We start from the raw sequence: 23,416 nt of genomic DNA on the forward strand, positions 1-23,416 counted from the left end.
AACATAAATTTATCTCTCATCATTCTTGCCAGCCAAGCTGGGTGTGTAGAAGAGTGAGGCACTGGTAACACAATGGGAGGTTATGATGGGCAGTCGGACAGTAAACACACTGCTACTCTGTTGCCTTTTTTGGCCAGTCTAGGTGAGTGAAGTAACCTTGCAACAGTGGCATGCTATTATATTTACTTTCTATCTAGCATAGCATCCCACTGTGGAGTAGTCACTCACAAGAGTCCGACTACCTTTTTGTACAATCGTGTCCTTTTAGCTTGTAGACGTTTGTAACCAAAGGATTTGCTTATCTCGAAAGGAGGGAGTGATAGGACAGGTGAGGAAGAGAAACATTTGAAAGAGGGCATTCAGAATAACAGGAGGCCCAAGGAACTGTGTGTGTGTGTGTGTTGCCTTGTCTTTCATAGTTTAGAAATTAGGGGTTCTCAGCCTTGTTCTCATTAAGAACCCCCTGAGTTATAAGACCATCTACCATAACCCCCAGGAATCTGATATCGAACAGAATGTCAATTTAGTGATTGACACTAACGCAATATGCAATGGTGTACTGCAAAGGACATTATTAGATCAACTATCTAAGTACCCCTGGAAAGCTTGTGAACCCCTGCAGGTTTGCAAACCCCAAGTTAAGAACTGGTTTAGATGGTGACGCAGTGTGTTGGCTTGTCTTTCATTATACAGATGGTGATTCAGTGTGTGTGTATTTACTTAGTTATATTGTAGTGTTCAAGCGGGGCTCATAGTCTCCATTTATCCAATTTTTTTCCTTAGTTATGCACATTATGTGCTGTAACAACTTCACTATCCAATGCATTCCACTTTTCCACTGTGTGTGTGTATGTGTGTGTCTCTCTCTCTCTCTCTCTCTCTGGTGTGTTTGTGTGTTAGGCATGTCATGAATGCATGTCTGTGTCACATTATTACCCATCTCCCAGGCAATTGTAATAGTATTGATGTCATTGTAAATATTATTATACATAATAATGAAAATGCAAGTATGAAAGACATAGAAAGATGCACACACACACACACACACATGCAGTTCCTTGGGTTTCCCCTCTGTCTCTTCTAGCCCTCCCTCACCTCCCTTGGTAATAAGCAAATCCTTTGGTAACAAATCTCTCCAAGCTAAAAAAAGGACACACGGCTGTCCAGAGCGCTAGTCGGTCTTTAGTGAGTGACTGCATCTTGTGTACGTATAGTAGGACATTGATTATACACTTTGTTTAAGAGATGGTCCCTCTATCTCTAAAAGTCATCTGTTTTATCATTCGTGCGATACGAAGGGTAGAGAAAATAAAATTCAAAGCAGTAAGATAGAATATTTCAGACACACTGCCCTTGTCTGTGTTTCCGCTGACTCCTTTAATACATGCTCAGCACATGCACTGAGTTGGGATTCTGTGTTTGGTTTCAAGCATTTATATGTTACACAAGGAAAATTTGGTTGCAGGGTCGCCGTGTTCGGAGTTCTTGCAGTGTTGCCACGCGTAGGGGAAATCCCCTACGGTAGGGGATTTTAGGCCTCTGTAGGGAGTAGGGGATACCTACGGGGAAAATCGCCTCATCGTAGGGGAATGTAGGGGAAAATTAAAAATTTTCAACTGTCAATCAATTTCATACACGAAATCAAAATGAGAGAGAGAGAGAGAGAGAGAGAGAGAGAGAGAGAGAGAATGACGAGTCTGATACGTGTCTATCCTTTCTCTACCTGACTCGACGATTCGTGTCCAGTACGGCTGGATTCGATCCCGTTAGTGACATTCCTCTCAATACTATTAAGAAACTATAGCATTTACAAGTCTGAAAATCAATATGGCACGACTGAAATTCAACTGAAATTCAATATGGCTTACATAGACAGTCCATCATTTCTTAATATAAGAGGATATTACTTTGTAGACACGTCGGGAGTTAGAATGTGTTAAGTATACCTCCATTTATTTTTTCCATTTTGAATCAAATTGGTTGCAGTTGGATAAAGTCTATCCTGGGATACTTGCAAGCGAAACCCTGTCAAAACTGAAGCCACACGAAAGAGGGAGCTTTCTTTCACGGTGTAGAAACTGGTACAAAACTGCATGCTGTCAAATTCTAAAAAGGATTAATCTAGTGGATCCAGTTTTTGCGGCACTCAAAGACGTTAACCATGAATACATTTTGAAGGATAAAGCTGAAGTGAACTCAGCAGCAGTCTTGTTTCAGAGGCTACCACGTTTTCTTCCTGATGCTAATGTACAAATCACTGATCGACAATGGAGGTCAATTTTAGTTGATGAAGAGGTGAAGAAAGGAGGATGGGAAAGTAAGAGCATTGAGGAGTTTTGGAAAGAAATGAGAAAAGTAGCTTCATATGAACAACTATCAACCTTCATGCTGAGAGTAACAGCATTACCCCAAAGTACAGCAGAAGTTGAAAGAACATTCTCGAAACTTAACAACAAATCAAAACTTAGAAATAAGTTATCGACTAAGACACTGGAATCAATAATTAAAACATACGAGAGATTTCCATCAAATTTTGCCCTGACCCCTTCTCTGTGTAAGCGGTATTCAAGTGCAAGAACAAGGTACTTCTCAAAATACTCGGATAAAGATGAAAATGCTATGTTCGTTGAAGCACAAGAATCTTCATAATCATCATCAACCTGCTAAGCATGTAAGTAAACATTTTTTTTCTTTTTTGCATGTGTAGTCTTTATTTCAGTATATAATCACGATTTGTGAGCGTAGGGTAATGTAGGGGAAAATCACCTTGGCTGTAGGGAAAATTAGTCATGGAAGCGTGGCAACACTGAGTTCTTGTTTCTAGACCTTGGAGACGCAGTGGATGTGCTCATGGTTGCTGCAGCACAATGTCTGTTGAGAGTCAATTCCAGCGTATTCCCATGGGCCGCCACACACCTCATAGTATCCATGGATCTGTGGTGTTGAAAGTGTCATGCAAATACATGAGTTACGACGGAGATTCATTCCTACGCTACGTCAGTCAATTGATGTCCGGCGAAGGTTAGAACCAGCTAAAGTCAGCACCAGTATCATCTACGTATGCTAATCTTACGTAATAATCTAGGGCATAAGAACTGAACTATAGGTACCATTCTAGTAAAAATATAGAACAATAAAAAAAATGAAACAGGCAAAAAAGAACAGGAATGTAGAGGGGCAAACACTGCTAGCGTCATGATCACGAGATGGTCGAGAAGATCACTGTGAATCGAGAATTCTCTGTAGTATTATGACAGAAGTCCGTATTGAGTCGATACAGGAAGCTTGGGAAGATAAGCACAAAATGCAAATCCTCAACTAATTATTTAGTTTGGCAAAAAGACGTTGGATCTGAACACAATCCGAAAAAGCATTACTACAAAGGTACTCACGTAAGAATTATGGATCCAGAAGAAACCATGTTCGAAAAGCTCATTGCAGAAGTATTGGCCAACTGTATCTCCATTGACCGTCGACCACAAGTCCATTTCATTAGTCATGGAATTGATCTGTTGACAGAACAAGAATACATCAAGATGAATTCCCTCATCCGACAACCTAATAAAAAATACCTATGTACAATTACATACAGAAGTAATGAATCCTATCATGATAATAATCCTATCACTTTCATTACAATAATCACATCTGAGCCTTTATGGAAGTCTTGTTAATTGTTTTTATTTACTTACAATCTTTCATTCATACATTTCCTGGCTGATGTAATTTCCTCACCTCCTTAGAGCAGGCATTCTTGCACTGGTTGTGGCTGTCACAGTCGGCGATGGTGATCTCAGGCAGCTCCAGAACCATGATTTCCATGTGCCTAGAGGATACGAAGGCCGCGCACCTGCACCATCCACTTTCCGTCTGTGCGCTGTGGGGGAAAAATTATGCAGGACTTTTTGTACAGACAGTTTGGATTTGAAACGATGTAGTTATTGACTCTAAACGGTGTGGTGGTCTGTGATGTGTTATTACTTTTAACAGGCTCTAGTGAAACGTATTGAAACTTCCAAGAACATAATGTGACCACCAATTTACGAAACAATACTTAATGTGCACGCAATGTAAAAAGATAAAAGTGGAGGTGGTGTGGATGCGATACGTGCAGGTAATCAAGTGTTAATTTTGTGTTAGTTTACCTTGAAAGCGCAAACACACCCAGGAAGGAGAGAAGAGTCACAGCAAATTTCATGTCTGTGGTAGGAGACGCGCCCTTAGACACATGCTGCCGCCCGCCCGCTTATATACATCTCGCCCTTGAGAACCCACAGATGTAGGGGCACTTCTTACATAATCTAGAGGTATTATCACTTCTATGGGACACTGAGCACAGAGGACAAAGGGCAGGGCTGTACCAGCTCAAAGAAAGTGACAAGGTAACAAAGAAACGTTCATATAATAAGCCTTAAGATATCAAGCTTAGAAATTAATCCAGCTGACTAACATGAACAATATGGGAAGCACATATTATCATTATCATTATTATTATTATCATCATTGCTGCTGCGGTTAATATCTTTTGAAAGTAATTAGCAACAGGAGTGTCCTGTTGTAGTTTATGCATTTTCTGATGTAACGGGACACCAGTGGATGAAATACTGACCCACGGCCAGGGAATAACCTTTAGTGGACGCAGCCGAGGATGGATACTGCCATAATTACCAGAGATTTCCGTATCTTATGCCAATCAGCTATTCTTTTCCTCGCTTCTGATGATTTATCCGGTTTTTTCTTCCCGGTTGAGTTTTTCTAAGCCATTTGTACGCAATTTTAGCCGCGAGGTTACATAGGCAGACTAAATTAGCATGAATTATAGTTGTTTTTTGTCTGATCATGAGGAGTATTCCTTAACTCTTCCTCTAGTCCTGTTGAGTTCAAGTCATCTATGTGCAGCTTACGCAATGAGGTTGGGGGAGAGAGGGGAGGGGACAGGGGACGGCGGTAACACTCGTGAGAGCAAGGCGGTGGCTGGACAGATGGCGCGGCGTGTCGCAAGCCGCTCCTATCAATGCCATGCGTCCCCAATACGCCATATGCTCGTTATGCGAAACTTAGATACAGCTCGACGGATAATGAAAGTTATACTCAGAATAACCGATAAAAATTCATACTCAGAATAACCGATAAAAATTCGACAAAACGTAATAATGCTTCCCAGCTCGACGGATAAGAAATGTTATACTCAGAACAACAGAAATTAGACAAAACGTAATAAACGTGACTAATGGCAGCATCTTGCATCACTCACTCACTGATCCCTTTCCTTCTGTAGGTTTCCTAAGAAATGGAATTTTATTCTTGTTGAATATTTTATTCATAAGAGTAAACGAATAATTTACATTAGAATTTTCGAGCAAACTTAAAACGAATAATTAGAATTTTCAAGCAAACGTAAAACTAAGAATTTATTTACAGAAGATTTTAAAGCATTTCCTCATGTTGTCGTCCTCTTGGGCTGTCAAGAGAAGTGGTGTTGATTAGTACAATAAACTTCCATCCAAATGTAGAACTCTTACAAATTGTGATTAAGTACAACAGAATATTCCATGGCTAGGGGTATTTGATTTGCACGTAATCTACCGGCACGTTTTCAAGGCTTGTTTTTGTTCTTCGCAATTTCACAAATCCTATTTTTTTTTTTTTTTTTTTTTGCTATTATCACTACACAGCCACTGCACACTTCATTCCAACTGCCTTGGTAACTTACGTGCCACAAGAGCAAGGCACAAACTGGAAGTACCATAGAATATTCCACGTCTTTTTTTTTTTTTTTTTCATTGCCTTGTAACTGAAAAATCTACCCCTCACCAACTACCTTTCCTTTAGAGGGGGTCGACACAGCGTTTGATACAGTGCAGGAAGCAACACTTCTGGCGCCCTGGACACTCGTGGTCCCACTGACACACATCCACCATGGCTGGAGTGCACTGCGGGGCGACTATGTAGTTTATCACTGGACATTGTCCTGGCTTGGACACTGACAAAGAAGAGGATTATGATAAAATTGCTTCATAGGCTTATAAACGTAAAAAAAAAAAAAATGCTTAAATGACATCAATAGAAGATAATAGGATATTGTGGTTTATATAATAGAGTTACAGCCGTTAAACTAAATATGCATAGAACATTCTCCTAGGTTGGACACATCAGAAAGAGACAGTTAATGATATCGTGGCTTAAGGAGTAATAGAATTGATACAGGCTTCAGGAAAACTTGTTTGTAAGCCTCATCTAAAGATCAAAGAAAGTAGGATAATATTGTCCTTACCCTCCATACACTCTCGTCCACACCCTGCCACTAGACAGCACTTCGTGTTGTAGTAACACTGTCTATCTGACAAACACTGGTCGAAGTACCGGAAGCAATTTCTATTGAAGCTGTAGGGATCTGGACACACTCCTCTGGAAAATTGCACTCCGTCAACATGTAAATCACTGAAACCAAACCTCTGATTACGAGTAACATTTGTATTTTGAAGCTATCCGACGACAGTATTCTAACTTAATGCATACACATTATATGAAGATCATCGTCATTATGAATATGAAGATACTTGTAGAGCTAAGTGACGCAAAATTTTATTGATCGATCTATCATAATTTACTTGAATGCAGCAAGTGAACGAAAGTACTTTTACGACTAAATTGTGCGTGTAATGTGTCGGTACCATATAAAAAAAAGTACAAGAACAACCTAACAAAATCTTACGTAGGTGGTTTAGTTTGACAGTTCCACGCGTGACAGCAGCCATCAAACTCCATCACACAGTAGTAGCCTGGGCTGCCGTAAGGGATTGGGGGGCAGGGCTTCACCTTGTCGCGAGCTCCATCACTAGTACACTCCACTATCATGCACTTGTTCCTCGGGTGATCCCAGATGTCCCCAACAACCTTCTCTATTCCGTTATCATCCACACAACTGGAAAGAAACGTTTTATGTTTCCGTTATCCTCACAACGGAAAGAAACGGCTTTTTTTAGTTTCAGAGTAATTAGAAAAGTTTCAGAAAGTTTACCTTAAATGGTCATCTTTATTCTCGCAATACTTACGGGCAATCCCATTTAGGACAACACCCATCCATTTGCAAGACACAACTTGGACTGGGAGGCGGCGGCAGCATGGCGCAGTCCACGATGACCCTCACGGAGATCAGGTCTTCCGGGCAGTGCCAGAGGATGCACGGATTTCCCGCGTCTGTCCAGTCGTCTCCTACCTCGCGTCTGCCTCCCTGTTCATCAATGCAGTACGTTACATCACCTCTGAAATAAATGTATGCATTTCATCAATCAGGAAGGAACCAATGCATACCAGTTGTATCATAAGTATTACATCATACGTACGGGCACTTCCATTCATAGCAGCAGTCTTTCTGCATCTTGACGCAATCTCGTGTAGGCTGCGCGCCAAGTAGCGGACAGTCAACCTTGGAGGCAAGTCTCTTTCCTTCGTCGCTGCAAGTGTAGGTGATGCAGGGATCGTCTCTATCAGTCCAGCTCGTACCCGCGGCGTGAGTCATTCCGTACTGATCTACACACCCCCTGCACACCAACATAGAGCAGAGTCAGTACAGTAACAAATACGTAAATCATTCATATAGCCTGAAGATACGCTTCAGAGCTCGAAGATAGCTTCAGAGATCAAGATTGTGATTATTCATGGCTACAACTCATGGCTACAAAGTTAACCTCCTGTCAACTCACCCACAGATCCAGGTCGGGCAGCAGTTCTCGTGTTGCAGCACACAGTCGTTTCTAAATGGACGTCGAATTTCAGGACAGTATTTCCTCTTCCGCTGTACGGCACCTCCAGCCTGGCAGTGGAAGGTGTAACATGAATCGTCCGGGTCCTCCCAGCTATCACCTGCTGAGTAGGTTGTGCCGTCCTTGTCCTCACACTCTCTGGAACCATTAACCACGAGACTGTTTACTATAACCTTTGTCCAACTGTGCCTCCTTTGCTTACGTCCTTCAACATTAGTTCCTGTACATGCAATTGTCAAGTGCGCATTCGTCACTTTAGACACTACCATCGGATCACCATTCTGGATCACCACACTCACGGGCAATGCAGCACAAAGCAGCATTCACCAGGGCGAGTCTGCAGTTCACAGCCAGGAGGCACCTTGACGCGAGACCGTGGTGGGCAGTATCGCCGTGCGTTCAAAATCATGCCTCCTGCTTTGCACATGTACATCAGACAAGGGTCATCGCGCCCCGTCCACTGCTCTCCTTCTCGCCGCACATCGCCATACGCATCAACGCACATGCTGAAAAATAAATTTCATTGTAATACACAAGATTGGTAGTGTGAGAAGGCATGAACCGGAAAACCTACTGACTCCAGTATAAACAGATTTCTAACCAAATGGCAGCTTACCTCAACAATCTAGAACAGTCCCATTTGTTACAGCATTCACCATGCGAGGGAGGGATATGGACGCATTGTGGGTAAGGAGGATGAGGGCACCGGGACCTCACTAGCCTGCATTCGATAAATCCATTCTCACACTGGCACAGCGAGCACGGGTTTTCGAACCACTCCTCGCCATTCTCACGGACTATGCCATTTTTGTCTATGCAGTGCCCGCTCTCACTGCAGTCGTTACAGTTGATCTCTGAAGAGATGATGCGGATGATAAAGTTTTCATATTGTATCCGATTCTGGATTTCTCAATCTAATTAAGAACTATGATGTTACGGAATTACACGGAGCTATAGATAGTCATTCTTAGGTCAGATTTACAGTGTGCCCTTCTAATAAATGCTTGTGTTACTCAGTTGGATAGTCCCAACCAACACCAGCCATTCTTACCGGCGGGTGGAGGCGATATCACGGGTACAATTGTGGCCACCAAGTAAGGCGTTGTGTTGACTATCCTGGCACCACACGTCAGGCGAATGTCCGGGTTGGAGAAAGTGTCCACTACGCTTCCCCACTTGTGCATTCGACCGTTGTAACAACAGCCTGAGGACATTGCGCGTTAATTGAACAGAAGTATCTGTTTCTAAGATAAGAAGAATGGTTAGGGACAAAAGTTAAAAATCATCGGTCTTAGTGACATCCATCTCAAAGTTTCAAGTATGTTCCATCCATCTAAAAATTTCAGATAGATAACCAAGTCTTGATACTCCGTCATATTAAATGTGAATATAAGACAGTTCCCAATTATTCAAGCATCTGGAAGTGAAGAGGTAACAGGACACCTTTAGACACCATGTGGCACATTGGACAGCACAAATGCTTAGCGCAGCAATCCTCCCACTTGTCCGAGAAGACAGGAAACACACAGCACTCAAAGGCACCCTTGCAATCCTCCTTCATTGCGTAGGATTTAATAGCTGTAAAAAAACATACGAATGTAGACGCCATAAGGCACGGAAGTACAGGAATAATACAGCATTTGCACAGAAACGAGCATACAGACGAGGCATTAAGCCATCACTCACCTGGCACATATCTGACCCTATAGCAGTCCGGGCAGCAGCCGTCACTGCAACACTTACGGAACTCGGGAGTCCATGGGCGGTGTCGGCAGCATGCTAAGTTTGCCTCACAAGTCGCACCAAAGACACCATTATCTGACAATGACAAAGTGAAGAAGCGACTATCATATTGTCTTGACGCCTCACCGACCAGGTCACTAACGCCAGAATGACCAGAAAGACCTACACAAAATCCTATCATACTGCATATACTAGCATGGTTGGAGGATGATAATTTATGAATTAGTGCCTCGAATATTATTTGCCTCAAGGTAAAATATTTTAAGAAAAACTAAAGTTTTACCCTATTTGCCAGTTAGGGACCCCCTTGAGATAAGTTACTAATCACATCTGTAAACAGTCTTATGTAGAATCTATAGTGACTGCGTATCAGTTTCGAATCATGAAACCAACGCTTCTCACTGCAACCATCTCATAATTTAAAGGAATGCATGTATTTACACTCCTCTAATTCGTCAGGTAGATATCACCGTACTCCATCAGACGTACTGTAGATTATGTCTTTTACCGCGCCTCCCACATAAAAATAACTTGCCAGCATTTCACAAAAATACTTAGTATATTGCCTACAGAACAGTGAAAAATACTCCCAAACCCAATAGATAGGATTAGGAGAAAAACTGGACGAGGACCAACCACCTACCGGATTGAAATACAAGCAGTAACAATGACACTAACAGGACGTGGCTTGCACTCAACGCCCTGAGGTCCGATAACAGTACCATGGTAGGCGTTCTTTCAACTTTCCTCCCGCCACCTCAGGGCAGGGTGTATCTGGTAGCAGGAGGTGTTCTGAGCGGACTGCCGGTACGCTTCCTCGAATGTCCCGTGAAAGCCTTAGTTTATGATACAGTTTCGAAATACAAACTTCAGGTATTCGATTCAAGGCATTGTTAGCTGAAGTGTGTGCATGATGAGTTAATCAAATAATGGGATAGTAATGAAATAGCACAGTTGTTTTCATCAGAGAACTATACTAGGTTAAATTTGGTCAGGTTTGGATGAGTTTAAGTTCAATCAATTTCACTGCCGATGCATTTAATGTGCTGATCACAATAAAAAAAAAAAAAAAGCAGCAATGGTTTCAGTCAGAAATAAATATTAATAAGCCAAAGTTACTTCCATCATCTCCAAAGTAGCTATATAAAAATTGAATATGTATTGTCGCAAAATAACCTTAAATGCACTGCGTAAGAAAAAAAAATCTATCTCTCTTTTGTAAAGTACTAGAATCAGAGACGAAGGGCCCTTGTTCTCGGTAATTTCCCATGTTTAATATCTTCATTTTTAACAAGCATTGATGGATGTTGTCGCGGCTTTCCAGGCTGTATTGATAGGTTAACAACGACCCTGGATCATCAATAGGGAAAAGAACCCATCCAACTAGTCCTTATGATAGAATTCAGGATTAAGAATACAGGTCTTAAGTCTTCATAACCTGTGTATTATAGTTAAATGGGTCGGCAAGTAGAATAGTTCTGTCTTAGTCATAAGAAACAACCTCTTTCATGCAACCACAATTAGTAACATTCGGTCATTACTTCAAATCTTTACCTTATGTTGTGTTCCCTTCTATTCCGTTGTTATTAATTACTAAATTTATTCTGTTTTGTGTATAAGAGTCCATTGTAGGAGAAAATATCCTTTGTTTCTTGTATAGTCAGGAATTCATGTTTTAACTTATCAAATTATAACACTGATCGAATGTAGAACTGATTCGACGGTTCATTCAGATACAGTGAGTACATACTTCAATTCATTGATATCCTTAATTAAAGAGCAGTTGACCTCGTTTCACAGAGTTATTTTTAGGCTAGAATTCATCAAACTCTGATGAAGACACGATGAAATAGATGTGGTTGAAGCAAATCATAGGCAAAATGGAGCGTTTAGGTGAGTAGCTATTCTGAAACGCTTTACTTTCTCGCCACGATTATTTTCAATCTCTCTTGTTAGTCATATAGAAAATCAATCTAGTTAATCTGTCACTAGGACGGTAAAAGAAAAAAAAACATCATTTAAATCTTATACAATGCAAACTAGAGTCTTGTGAAACTTGTGGAGGTGCTGCGTAGACGAGTTTTCATTATAGTTTAAAGGTCATTGTAGCGAGCGGTTTAAATCCCCGCCTTTGTATTACCTGGGAGTGATGCTGCCATATGAAGTGGTAGGTTAATAATCTGTGCACTGGTACATCTTTTATATAATGTGATGTATTAGAGGAACTTTTCCCTACCTAACAAAGAAGAGAAAAGAAAAGAAGTTATTGATTGTTCATGTTGTCTTGTTTTATGTGATTATGGCACATCTACCACATCTTCTACTTTTCCCTTCTGCCTACCCTCTTCTGCTTGTCTGTCTATATTTCATATGTCATTTATGTACGTAATAGCAGTATATAGATCATTCTGAATTTCTGAGGCAGTTCCCATGCATGAACAAGTTTAGAAGAACGGATCTCTATTTTATACCAAGTTAGACTAAGAAATATACTGAACAAATATAACAAAACCCAGAGCTTATCAAAAGTAGTTAATAAACTCATACAATACACTATACGACTGCTACACACCCAACAGCTGGAGGTGGAAGGCAGGGGTTATATAATTATCTTACGTCTGGCAGCTTACAACAATAACAAGTCACTATTAGGAAGAACCTTGTGAGAATATCCCTTATTTTACAAGTGCGTACCTATTTTTTTTTTTTTATTCCTCCTTAATATACACGTGATATTTACTCCTGTGCCCCTGATGACTTCATGGTGTTGTTCATTGTCGACAAACACCAAAAATGTTCAGTGTCGAGATATGCGTTGTCTTATGTTTGACCTTTCCTTGTTCTTTGTCTTCTTGTTACTTGTGTTTGTTCATTGGTTTGTGCTGTATGCCATTTGATAACCGTGTGGTAGTTATATTTTCTAGTTTATAAGTTCCAGGCATGAAGTGTCGAGACTTGTATACCATTTTAAAGTGTGGTCCTTCAATCCTTTTGTTATTGTCCTGATTTTTTTTTTTTTTTCCTTTTAGCTACTCGTAATTATTTAACAACTCCGCAAAAGAGGCTCTTTATGTGTTCTGTTGCCGCCCCTCAGCAGGACAAGTGTAGTGTGGTTTAGGGCAGCTGGGGCAAAATTGGGAAGTATAAGTTTAAGGGGAAAATCTCTAAATGGCAGTTAGTAGACAGGCAATATCTGACCAATACCCTTTGCTGTGCTGTCCTAACATTTTGAAGTCACTAATCTTGCTAACTGGCTGGGCTCTGGTCCCCTTATCCACCACTGATATTGATCCTAACCAGTAAAAATACATTTTGTCATAATACATCGGAACTGGGAGTTTCGGCACCAAGTTATGACTTTGTGACTTTGCAGCACCATGAATGTCAAAGTTGCAAATATTATGAAAAAATTGGACTAAGCAAAGTCACACCACCAATTTTGTGCAATTTTTGCCACAACTTTGAACAAGAACAAAGAAATTGTTAGCTTAATCAAACCTTACTGAAGCTAATCTAGGTTTTCCTTACCTATAGCGGTTTCTTATGTGGTATGTCTGAATATAAGAACAAAATCTGATGTTATAAGTACTTATTTAGTTTCATGTAGTGTATCCCTAGCACCATGTTATTATGTTAACATTGCTTACAAAACTGTACATGCAGCACGTCATGGGGTCATCATCAGAGGATGATGGACATCTGGTGGTGAAGGAGGAGAACATGGAAGATGAAGTAATGGATGATGACATGGACTCTTGGGATGACACTCCTCGCCGGTCTGCCTTCTCTCCATATCGAGTATGTCTTGTGCTTCTTGACTACAATGAGTCTGACTGACGAGCAAAAACTATGGGAATCATTATTTCTATATTACATGGTTAATGTTATTGCTACTATGGTTATCCTTTGCTATGATTTAGAGTAGGGTTTTCCAAAATACCAGTCAGGACTCAAAACTCTTGTTCAGTGGATCATCACATGAATGTATGTACTGAAAAAGAGATAAAGATTTGATTCTGGCTTTTCTAAGATCTAAAACTATTGAAGAAACTGTAGTGCAAAAAATAAGTGTTCAAGATAGGGACTGCTACTCAACTCAAAAGTTGTGTAACATTAAGAAAAGTCTAAATTAACAATATTATTATATCAGCAAGTTTTCTGTAATGATCCAGTTAATTATTTCCCAGTCACATATGAAAACTTGAAAGGAGACAAAGAACTAAAGAGGTGATGTCCTTAAAATTGATCTCCATGAAAGAAATAGTATTGAATGTTTAGGACCAGATTCCTTCAACTGGTGAAGTATAAAACCATTCATCCTCATATTCCTTTGCTTATCCTTATAAACTACCATAGAGTAATATTGCAGCCAGTGACAGTGCTGACCAACCTACAACGTGGCAACATCCAGACACAGACCAGCCAGGCTGAACCAGATGACTTCACACTCCATAACCGAGCAGCTATGGGGGAGCTCTCAGCACAAGACTTGAGAGGTGGGTGGCTGCCTATCATTATTGGATATCACATATGGTAGGGTGTCCTTGAGTTACAATGTATGTGGGCAAACCTATCATCAAGGCCTTCAGCTTCCTTTAGTTAACTTTCAATGCTCTCGTCTTACAGATGTTGAAGTGGATGAGGTGGACAGCCATGGGTTCACCTCCCTGATGTGGGCGTGTCACTACGGCCAGCTGCCCACTGCTCGCCTTCTCTTGCAGCACCGTGCAAAGGTCAATATGGAAGTAAGTGTCACCATTGCCAACTGTACCTTTGTATGATTTAATTCTAATTTTATAAACATGACTAAGACCCTATTTATGATTTTAAGCTATTGTATTTATATTTTACCACTCAGCAGTGCCCAGAATATGATAAGATATGAGTGACTGCTGTAACTCTCTCTCATATTCTTCCAGGGTGAGGACGGAGAGACAGCCTTGCTCCTGGCTGCTAGTAATGGCCACCATGAGATAGTGAAGCTCCTCATATCTTGTGGTGGTGATCCCTCTCATACTGACCATGTAAGTAAAGTCACCAGGAACAGTGTTGGTGCCTCCTGTGGAAGGAGGCGCAGTGCTCCAACCAACACAGGTTTATGTTATTGTACCAGTTATTGTTTGAGTTATGATTTCATCCATTTTCATTTTGTGTGAGTTGTGTTTTCTCAGCAGTTACTATTATGAAGGCAAAGTTGGGGACATGTACTATTGCTGCACATGGTGTTATTGGTCATCTCTGTCACAAAGGTCTTTGAACTTGTGTGGCTGTCATTCTTTACCATGTGACACGGGGCAACAGTGTCATCCTGGTTTCTAAGTTTTACCTTTCTTAGGTTTTCCTTAAAGGAAGGATGAACAGCTGAGTGAGCTGCATTTCAACTGTTGTGGCTCAGATTCAAATTAGTGTCCATGGATTTGTAGCCAGGCATGCAAGCCAGTGTTACCATATAGTCTCCTGCTGTAATAATCTGCTCTAGTATGTGTATGTCTAATGAATGAATATTGATTGGATGTGTTTGCATAATGATTTGCAGACATAAAATTCTGATATATGCAGTCTTTTTTTTGCCTTTTTCATGTGTGCAATATTTTTTTTCTTAGTTATTGTTTGATTTTTGTGTGAAATAATTTTTTCATAAGGATCATTCTGTATCCAACATCTTTGTGAATCAGTACATAATTTACTTATATATCATGCAAGATTTTTTTGCATTATAAACCATTGCTTATGATTCATAAATACCATTTATCTGAACTAAGTATGTTTATGGGATTCATCATCTTGAAAGAGTTCTGTGTTAGTTTATTATAACAGAAAGGTTTTATTGTATTAGTTACTTCTGTGTTGAAGCATCTCTGTATACTATTTGTACTATGTAGTAAGCAAGCATTTAGTGTAGCTCACGAATCATGCTTCTCTTGGCATGGCATGGTGTGGAGTGTGACAATGGTGTTGAATGTTACAGATGGGCAACACTAGCCTGATGTATGCAGCACATGGTGGCCACTCACACACTGCCCATGAGCTGCTGGAGCACGGCGCTGATCCCACTGCTACCAACCTGTCAGGGGCCACCGCCTTCAGTATTGCAGTCAACCGTGGCAGTAAGCAAGGTGAGCCGCCATGTTACGTCCTTCTCAGGTGACTCTCATTGTGTTTTCTGAAGGACACAGTTAAGGTTGAATAATCGATAGGTCAGTAATGTGTTTAGGAGTTGAGAAGTAGTGTGTAGGTTTAGGATTCCTTATAGAGCCAGGTACAAATTTGTTATTAAAGAAGGGAGATTTGAAGGGGTGAGTGAGTTTAAGTACCTGGGAACAGTGCAAGGTCAATGTGAAATGATGGTTAGTTAAGGAAGAGTGTTGTGAAAAATTAATATAATGTAGGATCACTTGCAGAAGTCATGAAAAGGAGAGATGTGTCTTTGTATGTAAAGTGAGGTACTATTCCTTAGCTAGTATTATGAATGATTCAGAGCCTGGATATGGAATATGGCACAACTATCAAGATTGCATGATGTTGAATAAGATTTCTAAGAGTAACATATAGAATGACAAGAAAGAGTGAGAGCAATGGGTTATGCTTATTACATTTGTTTTCTGTATTGCAATTTCTTATAATGTTTGCATCTTTACAGTGCAACTCATTCTGGAGAGGAGCTTGCTGAAGTTGCTTGAGGGTTCTTAGCTGTGTCAAGTGTTGTCCTGATGGAGAGGTAAGCTTCTTTGCCATGGTAATATTTTTATTATATTTTATAATTGGTTGAAATATCAAGGGAAGAAATGTTTGTATTTTTAGAAAAATTTTAGATTTGCATATTTTTTGCAAACTCAAATCACATATGGACATATGGTGATTTATTAATGAGTTTTTAATACTTATGTCTCCCTGTTTATTTTTATCAATTTCTACTAAGATGGAAAAAATCTCGTCATCATAATGTCCTTATTTTATCTTGTGGGATTGGGTGACTTTTCCTTATGTGGTTTGATGAAAACAAAGAGAAAACCAATGATAATGTTTTGTCAGATGCTGCTTTGCAAGCTCCAACTTTAAGTCACTCTATTGTCTGTGTCTCGGTGATTATCTAAATCATAGCTATTCATCATTAGCAAACTGAATGGGATTTGGTTTCAGATTGTATTGTTTGAAAATTAACAAGAACATCTCAGCAACAATTTAAGATACTCTGAATGTTTCAAGTCCTTCAGCATGTATTATACTTTATTTTTTATTCTATGTTGCTATGGAAAAAAATATAGATGTAGAATGTAGATAGTTGTGAATTACATAGTGAAATTTAAATTTATCCATAGCATATTTTTGCTGTATCCCTATAGCTGTAAGTTTTTATGGCATAAGGGAGAAGAGAATAATGCACAAAAGGGATTCATTACTCACATAATAACAAGTAAATTAAGGAGGAAAATCATATGATCAACATCATTTTAACATTTCTTGTTTTATTTCAGTGCAAATGGTTATATGCAAGCTGACTTCAAAATACAGAAGATCCAAACTTTTGATAGGATGAATTTCTTGTCATTCTTAGATCAGTATAAATTACTCTTAGACTTTCTTTTGTACATGAGAGACAGTCTCTTCACATACTGCTGGCTGTGTTGTTGTTTTGCCAATAACAAGTCCCTAGGAACATTTTCATGCCTCATCTCATTGTACAGTTTTGTATACATTTTTGTAATTCATCATTTCATTGTATAGAAATGTGTTATATTCCTAGCATTCATTCATTTATTCATTAAATCCTAAGACATTCACAAAAAAAAAAAATTATAGATGTATAGTACAAAATTGGCATTATTTAGTAACAGTTCTAGGTTATATTATCTTGCTTTGTGCATAGTTGATGAAGTTTGTCGTCAGAAAGGTCCATTATACATGAAGCTGTACAAAGTGTGCAAATTATGTAACACATCTACTGAATCACTTTGACTAGGAAGACTGATATTCATTGGTTTCTGCAACAAGACCAGTTCTACTATTTTATCAATAAGTACACACATCAAGAGTTTTATGGTTGATGCAATGCTGTTCTTTAGTTATTAACCCAGCAAGTGGTGCACCAGTGCACAGTTTACTCTTGTCTCTGTGCACTTTAGGTGGAAGTGAGCTGAGCCTTGCCACAGCATCACCTTCCCCCTATGGCTCCCAGTGACTGTGAAAGTTGCCTCATCACTCCCAAAGACTTCTGCTTCTCCATGAAAATCATTATTTTCTTCTGCTGTTTTATTAACAGTGGCTTTCTACATGGGATGCAATGTTGGAAGCCAAGGTGGTCATGAAGGTGCTGTTGTTCTGTTGTGGTGGAGACATTTTTTGAGAAGTTGTGGATTCATTCCCTTGAGTACCTTTGCAGTTATTTATGGTTCTTTTCCACTTAATGTTGAAGAATCTTCATGGATTTCTTGGAGGAGATAAATTGCCTCCCAGAACTCATCTTGTGGAATGGAAAATCCTCAACATCTTCCTCTTTGGTTTCCTTGGTCCAGCGCTGCACTTTAGGGAGTGCTATACTGGTAATGGTAGTGATCTCCCTGTGTCTTGAGATTGAACTGATGATAACGCTTATAATCTTCCATAATGGATGGAAGGTTATTGAACTTGTCCCGCATTTGGTACAAATGAAGTCATGTGTCTATTTTCAGTGACTCACTCAGAGGATGTATACTAGTATGAATAGTAATGAATAATATACTATGCTAATAGATATCACTACACTAGTATACAAAAGTGATATATTTATTATATTTATATGACAATTATAGCAAGATGAAATGTTATCAAACAAATTGAGTTTGTGTATTTTTTTTTATTTTCATATATCCAGTCAAAATGTAAAGTAATGGAATCGCCATTATTGCATTGTGAAAAGGAACACCTGTTGGTTTTTCTGTTTTCACTGCTCTGATTTTTTTATTTTACTTTCTATTGCAATCCAGAAAATGCAAGAAAATATTTTAGGATTATTGTGAAGAGGACATATGTGATAGCACTAGTGAACAGTGCAGGGGACAAAAATGCATGAACATCAGCTGTAGCTGCAGCCATACATTAAGCATATAAGGGAATATAATAGTGGGAAACACAACCACTTTCTTAAAAATCCCTGTCCTGAGACATAGTCTTGCACCAACTCATCCTTCCTTAAGGAAGACTAACACTAGTAATCCTGATGAAAAGAAAAGAAAAATTTGAATTGATTGGAAACATTATCTTCAATATGAATAGCAGCAAGTGCAGCAGGAACCACTTTTTTATGCTCTTTCAACATTTCAGAGTAGAGGCTGCAACTTCCTGTGACATTCATGCTGAAAAATATATATAAGATATTGTGCCATATCTGTGAAGAAAACATGTAATAGAAGAAAGTGAAGCCTCTGGCTAGTACAGTGGTAACGTGCTGGCCTGGCATTTCTAAGGTCTTGCTTGGGCTTGTGAGTTTAAGGACGTAGCCACAGTTCAGGGTACATTTTTTTTTTTTTTTTTTTTTTCTTCTATTGGTGCTGGGATGCTCATTTTTTGCATGAAAGTTTTGTGTATTATAGTGACTATGCACACCAACTTTTGTTGAATTCTATCAACAAATGGAAAAACTTTATGGAGTGACCCCAGTATGTAGAACTCACAAAGTTTAGTATGTATCTAGTGTGTAGCTATTTGGATTATTATTATTATTATTATTATTATTATTATTATTATTTAATATTATTATTTATTTATTTATTTATTTATTTATTTATTTATTTATTTTTTTTTTTTGAGGAAGATATTGGACATGATTGAAAAATTTACGCTCAGTCGTGAGTGGAGGTCATGTAGTTTTTTATACTGTGCTTTTCATATTAGCCTCGAAAATTTTCCATCGTTTGCGGCCATAAATATTCACCAAAAATAGACTATTCAACTTGGAGGCCTATTTCGGCATAAAAAGTTTAAAGAAATATATAAACTTGGATATAAAAAACAATGGTGCAAACTGAGCAAGAATTGTAGTAGATACACCTTACTTTCACAAAATGACATTTCGGAAAATGAACGTCAATTTTTTTTTTTTTCCATTCCCTTTGCATAAAACTTGTCTGTAATATACAAAATATGAAAAGATCATTCATTATACAAGATAGATAATGCATTCAAAGTATGTAATATATGCTTTTATGACTGCATGAGCCATAAATGTTCAGCCTTTACCAGTACCAAATAATAATTAATGTATCTCAACCATGGAGTATCGTCAAGAACTGACTTCATGAAGAGCTCTTGGAGTCCTTTTTGGCATATTTGCCTAATCTGATGAAAGCCAAATGATAAAGACAGAATAGTGTGGCAAAGAGACAAGGCACATGTAGACATAACTTGAGCTACGACAACAGTGAATCACATGCTCTCTCTCTCTCTCTCTCTCTCTCTCTCTCTCTCTCTCTCTCTCTCTCTCTCTCTCTCTCTCTCTCTCTCTCTCTCTCTCTCTCTCTCTCTCTCTCTCTCTAAACATTGTTGCCATATGATTGGAAAGGTATTATCATAGTAATAGGAAAAACAGCAACAAAAACAAAATTGACACGTACAATCAACATGACAGGCACATACTATGTAAATAAGCCCCCATTATGGCGTAATTAAAGGGACAAAATTTCACCAAATGACTCTCAACCTTTAGCTCAAGGTTACCAAGGACTTTTACTATTTTCCAGATTTTTGCAATTTTCAAAAATTTTGATTTTTTTTTTTAGCCCTGAAGCATGGTTATGTCCTCAAGCTGTTTACTGGGAGGTACTGCTGTTGTTAGAGTGCCAAAGTGGGAAGTTGGTTCAACTGGCTGATGTTCGGGAGAGCATCTGATGTGATGGATGCCAGAACTAAAATCAACACACTTTAACTTCAAGTAGCTTTTTACACTATACCATGGCTAACTCCTTCATATAGATTGTTAGTGTGGCATATAGAATAGATATACTCTTCTAACAGTGCAACAGAAAAGATAAAAATATGTTAGTCAAACTAAATACTAAAGTATTGTTGATTTCTGGCCTTGATAACCGAGTCATACTCTCAGGTTTGAAATACAAGTGTGCATGTGTCAGTATTGAATTTGCTATGGCGATACTACATTTGTACCTATGCAGTTACAAAGGTCTGAAGGGCTTGTATAAAGTGTGCCAAAATTAAAGAGTTTGTATACAGTTGGGTTCTTAAAGTATTATTCTTTCCTTACTGTATTTTGAATGCTGATGTGAAGGCTCAGTTGCTAACTTATGCTGAAAAACAGTAAATCATGTGATATTGCAATATGCTTCTATGGTTTTCATTCTCAACAACTCCTTCAGAAGGGATAGCTATGATGGTTCTTTTGGGAAGTCAAATGTCACAGATCAAAGGTGGGCAATGCACTGGAACAACTGTAACCACAAGAACACATTAGAGGAACTTAGGCCACAGTCATATCAGCAACAACCGGTGCTCATTGGTTGGTTGAATTGGGAAACCAGTGTCACGAAACTAAATCCAACAATTTCCATAATGAGAATAAGTTTCAGCACTCAAACATGTGTGCTTAGACATGAATGACCTGAGAAGATCTTGTTAAAAAGAAACATTACTATTAGTAAGAGAAAGAATGTGGGTGGGTGATGATGCAAAGTAACAAAAGGAAGACTCATAGCTATTCACCACTAGTGTATTATTGTTCTCACTGTTGTTGTGATTGATGTTCTTGTTTTATTTATATATTTTGCTGCTTGCTTTATTTTTTCATATTTATTCATACACATTTTTTGCATGTCCCCTACCTCCTCCACCACCACAACCACCACCACCACCACCACCATCATCTTTTTGTTCCTTACTTTCCTTCATTAGATTGAGTGGTTCATGTTAAAGAAGTAAAATGTTTCCTCTTCAGATGTTCTTCAGAGACAAACAGGTTTGATTTTGCATAGAGAGAGAGAGAGAGACCTAACATACACACATAAGTACATATAGTCATCATTATTATCATTATCACCATTATTATAGTTGTTTCTTTGTTGGTACTTTTATTAATATCATCATCACTATTTACTTATTAATTTTATATCTCTTATTTTATCTTTACCAATAACATCAATCTTTAAGTTAGTTCCTGGCGACAACAGTAACTTTAGCTTAGTCAACACCACTGTCCCAAATGTACTATGACATGTACCCAATATAAGAGAGAGAGAGAGAGAGAGAGAGACTAAATACATGACAACACAATCAGATAGGGAAGTAATGGTATGGCTGCTACAGGCCAACACATTTAGGGTTTCTATGGGAGAGAGAGAGAGAGAGAGAGAGAGAGACCCTCAGTCACAGGCACACTCATTGTCAGGATCCTTCACAGTCTGGCTCCAGCTCGCCAAAAGGTCATAATGTTCATCTGACACAAATTCACGCAGTCATCCCTCCCTCTCCACTTGAACCCCACGCCCCCCGACTACCACCCTCGCTCCCTCTGGGTCTCACCCCGCCCCGCCCCACCCACCTCACTCCCTCCCGCCCTATCCTCCCTGCCTAACTGAGGTATTTTATTGGATCATTTTGAGACCGAAATGCTTCTCTTTAAGTGTGTGGCCTCACAGAGTGTTGGGGAAGTAAGCCTTGAGGAATTTAAAGAAGTTGAAGTAGTATAATCTTGACCACACACCCACGAACACATATAAGACAAAGTCTCTCTCTCTCTCTCTCTCTCTCTCTCTCTCTCTCTCTCTCTCTCTCTCTCTCTCTTCAATAAGTCGACAATTTCTCCCCCGTCATGGCAGAAACTGACCCTCTCTATTTCTTTTCCCTGATGCTTCTAATCACTTCCCCAAACCCAGTTTTCTCAGTGTCATCCTTCCTCCTCCTACTGTTTTGTGTCCTTCCTTTCTTCCTTCCCTCCGCCGCCCACACCCCTAGAAAAAACAACTATTTCCCCACATTTCCCCTTTGCTCTCCCTGAACGAGTGGTCCCTCCCCGCCCCGCGCTGGACCCGCCAGGCCACACCACCGCACTGGCGCCAGCGATGACTCACCACCAAGCCAGCCCGCTCCTCTTTATGTCTTATTCCTCTAGACACAATATCCACATAATTGCTAACTTTTCAGCTTCACGTGCATTATATATAGAGTTGTAGTAAAGAAATGGGGTTATGGAACGCAGATCATTGAGAATTTAACTTCATGAGGTATTTAAATGTGGTTGTGCTTGCTCTAGCGGCGACAATGGGAACTAATAACGTCAGCGTATTGTATAACAGTCGCTTTCACTGGGTATCTGATCAGCTCCCCTTAGCCTCACGCCCTCCGCGGCACTATCGCCACTCCCCGGGCGGGATAGGCGGCAAACGATGGCGACGGGGTGGGAGGAAGGGGAGGCGCTTGGGGGAGGAGGGTGAGCGGAGGGTCGAGGGCGTGTGAGGGGTTGCGGAGGGGCGGCTAGTCAGTGTGTCGGTGAGGCTGGTGGTGCGAGGTGGCGCGGCTCCGGACTGTTTTGGTGCCTTGGTTACCGCGACGCTCCTGCCGCTCTTCCTCCTCCTCCTGTGCCTCCTCCTCCTCCTCCCCGCCGGCGACAGGTGGGTGTCTCGCCCCTGGGGACTCGCCGCGCAGCCTGGCCACACACACAGGCGGCAAACACACACCCTCACAGGCACACACGCACAAGCACACGCACTTAAAACATATGAGAGTCGCGGGGAAAAACGGAATCCAGCAGAATAACAAGTTGGTCTGAGCACAAGACTCGGGTATTGATTCTATTCGTACGTCGCAAGAGGGACGGCGTTCCAGTGTGGACCGTCGGCTTCCTTCTGTCTTCGTTCCTTCGTCTTCCACCCCTGCGGCTCCCGGGTGGCTCAGGGGCGTGGGGCGTGCGTGGCGGGCTTGGG

General features: G+C 40.0%; 3 protein-coding genes across 7 annotated transcripts; 1 reads left to right on the forward strand and 2 right to left on the reverse strand.

Annotated features, from left to right (window-relative positions):
• Positions 1–1,314: 1,314 nt before the first annotated feature.
• LOC123515549 lies at positions 1,315–4,291 on the reverse strand. The gene is made up of 5 exons (XM_045274282.1): positions 4,146–4,291; positions 3,736–3,877; positions 3,393–3,509; positions 2,818–2,934; positions 1,315–1,488 (listed from the first exon to the last, which is right to left on the reverse strand). The coding sequence occupies exons 1-4, from the start codon at positions 4,196–4,198 to the stop codon at positions 2,821–2,823; spliced, it is 426 nt and encodes a 141-aa protein (XP_045130217.1). The 5' UTR covers positions 4,199–4,291; the 3' UTR covers positions 1,315–1,488; positions 2,818–2,820.
• Positions 4,292–5,296: 1,005 nt separating this feature from the next.
• LOC123515547 (kielin/chordin-like protein) lies at positions 5,297–10,325 on the reverse strand. Its single transcript, XM_045274277.1, has 13 exons — positions 10,153–10,325; positions 9,453–9,584; positions 9,210–9,344; positions 8,818–8,970; positions 8,383–8,620; positions 8,066–8,272; positions 7,707–7,904; positions 7,347–7,544; positions 7,056–7,265; positions 6,716–6,925; positions 6,275–6,408; positions 5,822–5,983; positions 5,297–5,461 (listed from the first exon to the last, which is right to left on the reverse strand). The coding sequence occupies exons 1-12, from the start codon at positions 10,232–10,234 to the stop codon at positions 5,829–5,831; spliced, it is 2,052 nt and encodes a 683-aa protein (XP_045130212.1). The 5' UTR covers positions 10,235–10,325; the 3' UTR covers positions 5,297–5,461; positions 5,822–5,828.
• A 1,016-nt stretch (positions 10,326–11,341) lies between these two features.
• On the forward strand, positions 11,342–20,718 carry LOC123515568 (ankyrin repeat family A protein 2-like). 5 transcript variants are annotated; one of them, XM_045274309.1, is made up of 8 exons: positions 11,342–11,402; positions 13,173–13,307; positions 13,879–14,005; positions 14,136–14,254; positions 14,429–14,533; positions 15,478–15,625; positions 16,150–16,227; positions 16,985–20,718. In XM_045274309.1, exons 2-7 carry the CDS (start codon positions 13,179–13,181, stop codon positions 16,197–16,199), a joined length of 678 nt encoding a protein of 225 aa, XP_045130244.1. In that variant the 5' UTR covers positions 11,342–11,402; positions 13,173–13,178; the 3' UTR covers positions 16,200–16,227; positions 16,985–20,718. The 5 variants fall into 5 exon arrangements, with proteins under 5 accessions (XP_045130244.1, XP_045130242.1, XP_045130241.1 ...); XM_045274307.1 differs by lacking the exon at positions 11,342–11,402 and adding an exon at positions 11,595–11,676 and having other exon boundaries at positions 20,264–20,718; XM_045274306.1 differs by lacking the exon at positions 11,342–11,402 and adding an exon at positions 11,598–11,676.
• Positions 20,719–23,416: the final 2,698 nt, after the last annotated feature.

The sequence above is a fragment of the Portunus trituberculatus genome, chromosome 39 (assembly GCF_017591435.1).
Source record: "Portunus trituberculatus isolate SZX2019 chromosome 39, ASM1759143v1, whole genome shotgun sequence".
Lineage (NCBI taxonomy): Eukaryota > Metazoa > Arthropoda > Malacostraca > Decapoda > Portunidae > Portunus > Portunus trituberculatus.

What these genes read in the sequence shown, in the direction of transcription:
- LOC123515549 (XM_045274282.1), bottom strand. Translation starts at nt 4,198, where the DNA reads ATGAAATTTGCTGTGACTCTTCTCTCCTTCCTGGGTGTGTTTGCGCTT. An exon ending in GGTGTGTTTGCGCTTTCAAG is followed by an intron (nt 3,878 to 4,145) that starts GTAAACTAACAC and finishes TTTCCCCCACAG; the next exon opens with CGCACAGACGGAAAGTGGAT. An exon ending in TCTGGATCCATAATTCTTAC is followed by an intron (nt 2,935 to 3,392) that starts GTGAGTACCTTT and finishes TCAACACCACAG; the next exon opens with ATCCATGGATACTATGAGGT.
- LOC123515547 (XM_045274277.1), bottom strand. Translation starts at nt 10,234, where the DNA reads ATGGTACTGTTATCGGACCTCAGGGCGTTGAGTGCAAGCCACGTCCTG. An exon ending in TGTCCTAAATGGGATTGCCC is followed by an intron (nt 6,926 to 7,055) that starts GTAAGTATTGCG and finishes GTTTCTTTCCAG; the next exon opens with TTGTGTGGATGATAACGGAA. An exon ending in TGGACGAGAGTGTATGGAGG is followed by an intron (nt 5,984 to 6,274) that starts GTAAGGACAATA and finishes CTTCTTTGTCAG; the next exon opens with TGTCCAAGCCAGGACAATGT.
- LOC123515568 (XM_045274307.1), top strand. An exon ending in GTGCAAAGGTCAATATGGAA is followed by an intron (nt 14,255 to 14,428) that starts GTAAGTGTCACC and finishes ATATTCTTCCAG; the next exon opens with GGTGAGGACGGAGAGACAGC. An exon ending in CAACCGTGGCAGTAAGCAAG is followed by an intron (nt 15,626 to 16,149) that starts GTGAGCCGCCAT and finishes GCATCTTTACAG; the next exon opens with TGCAACTCATTCTGGAGAGG.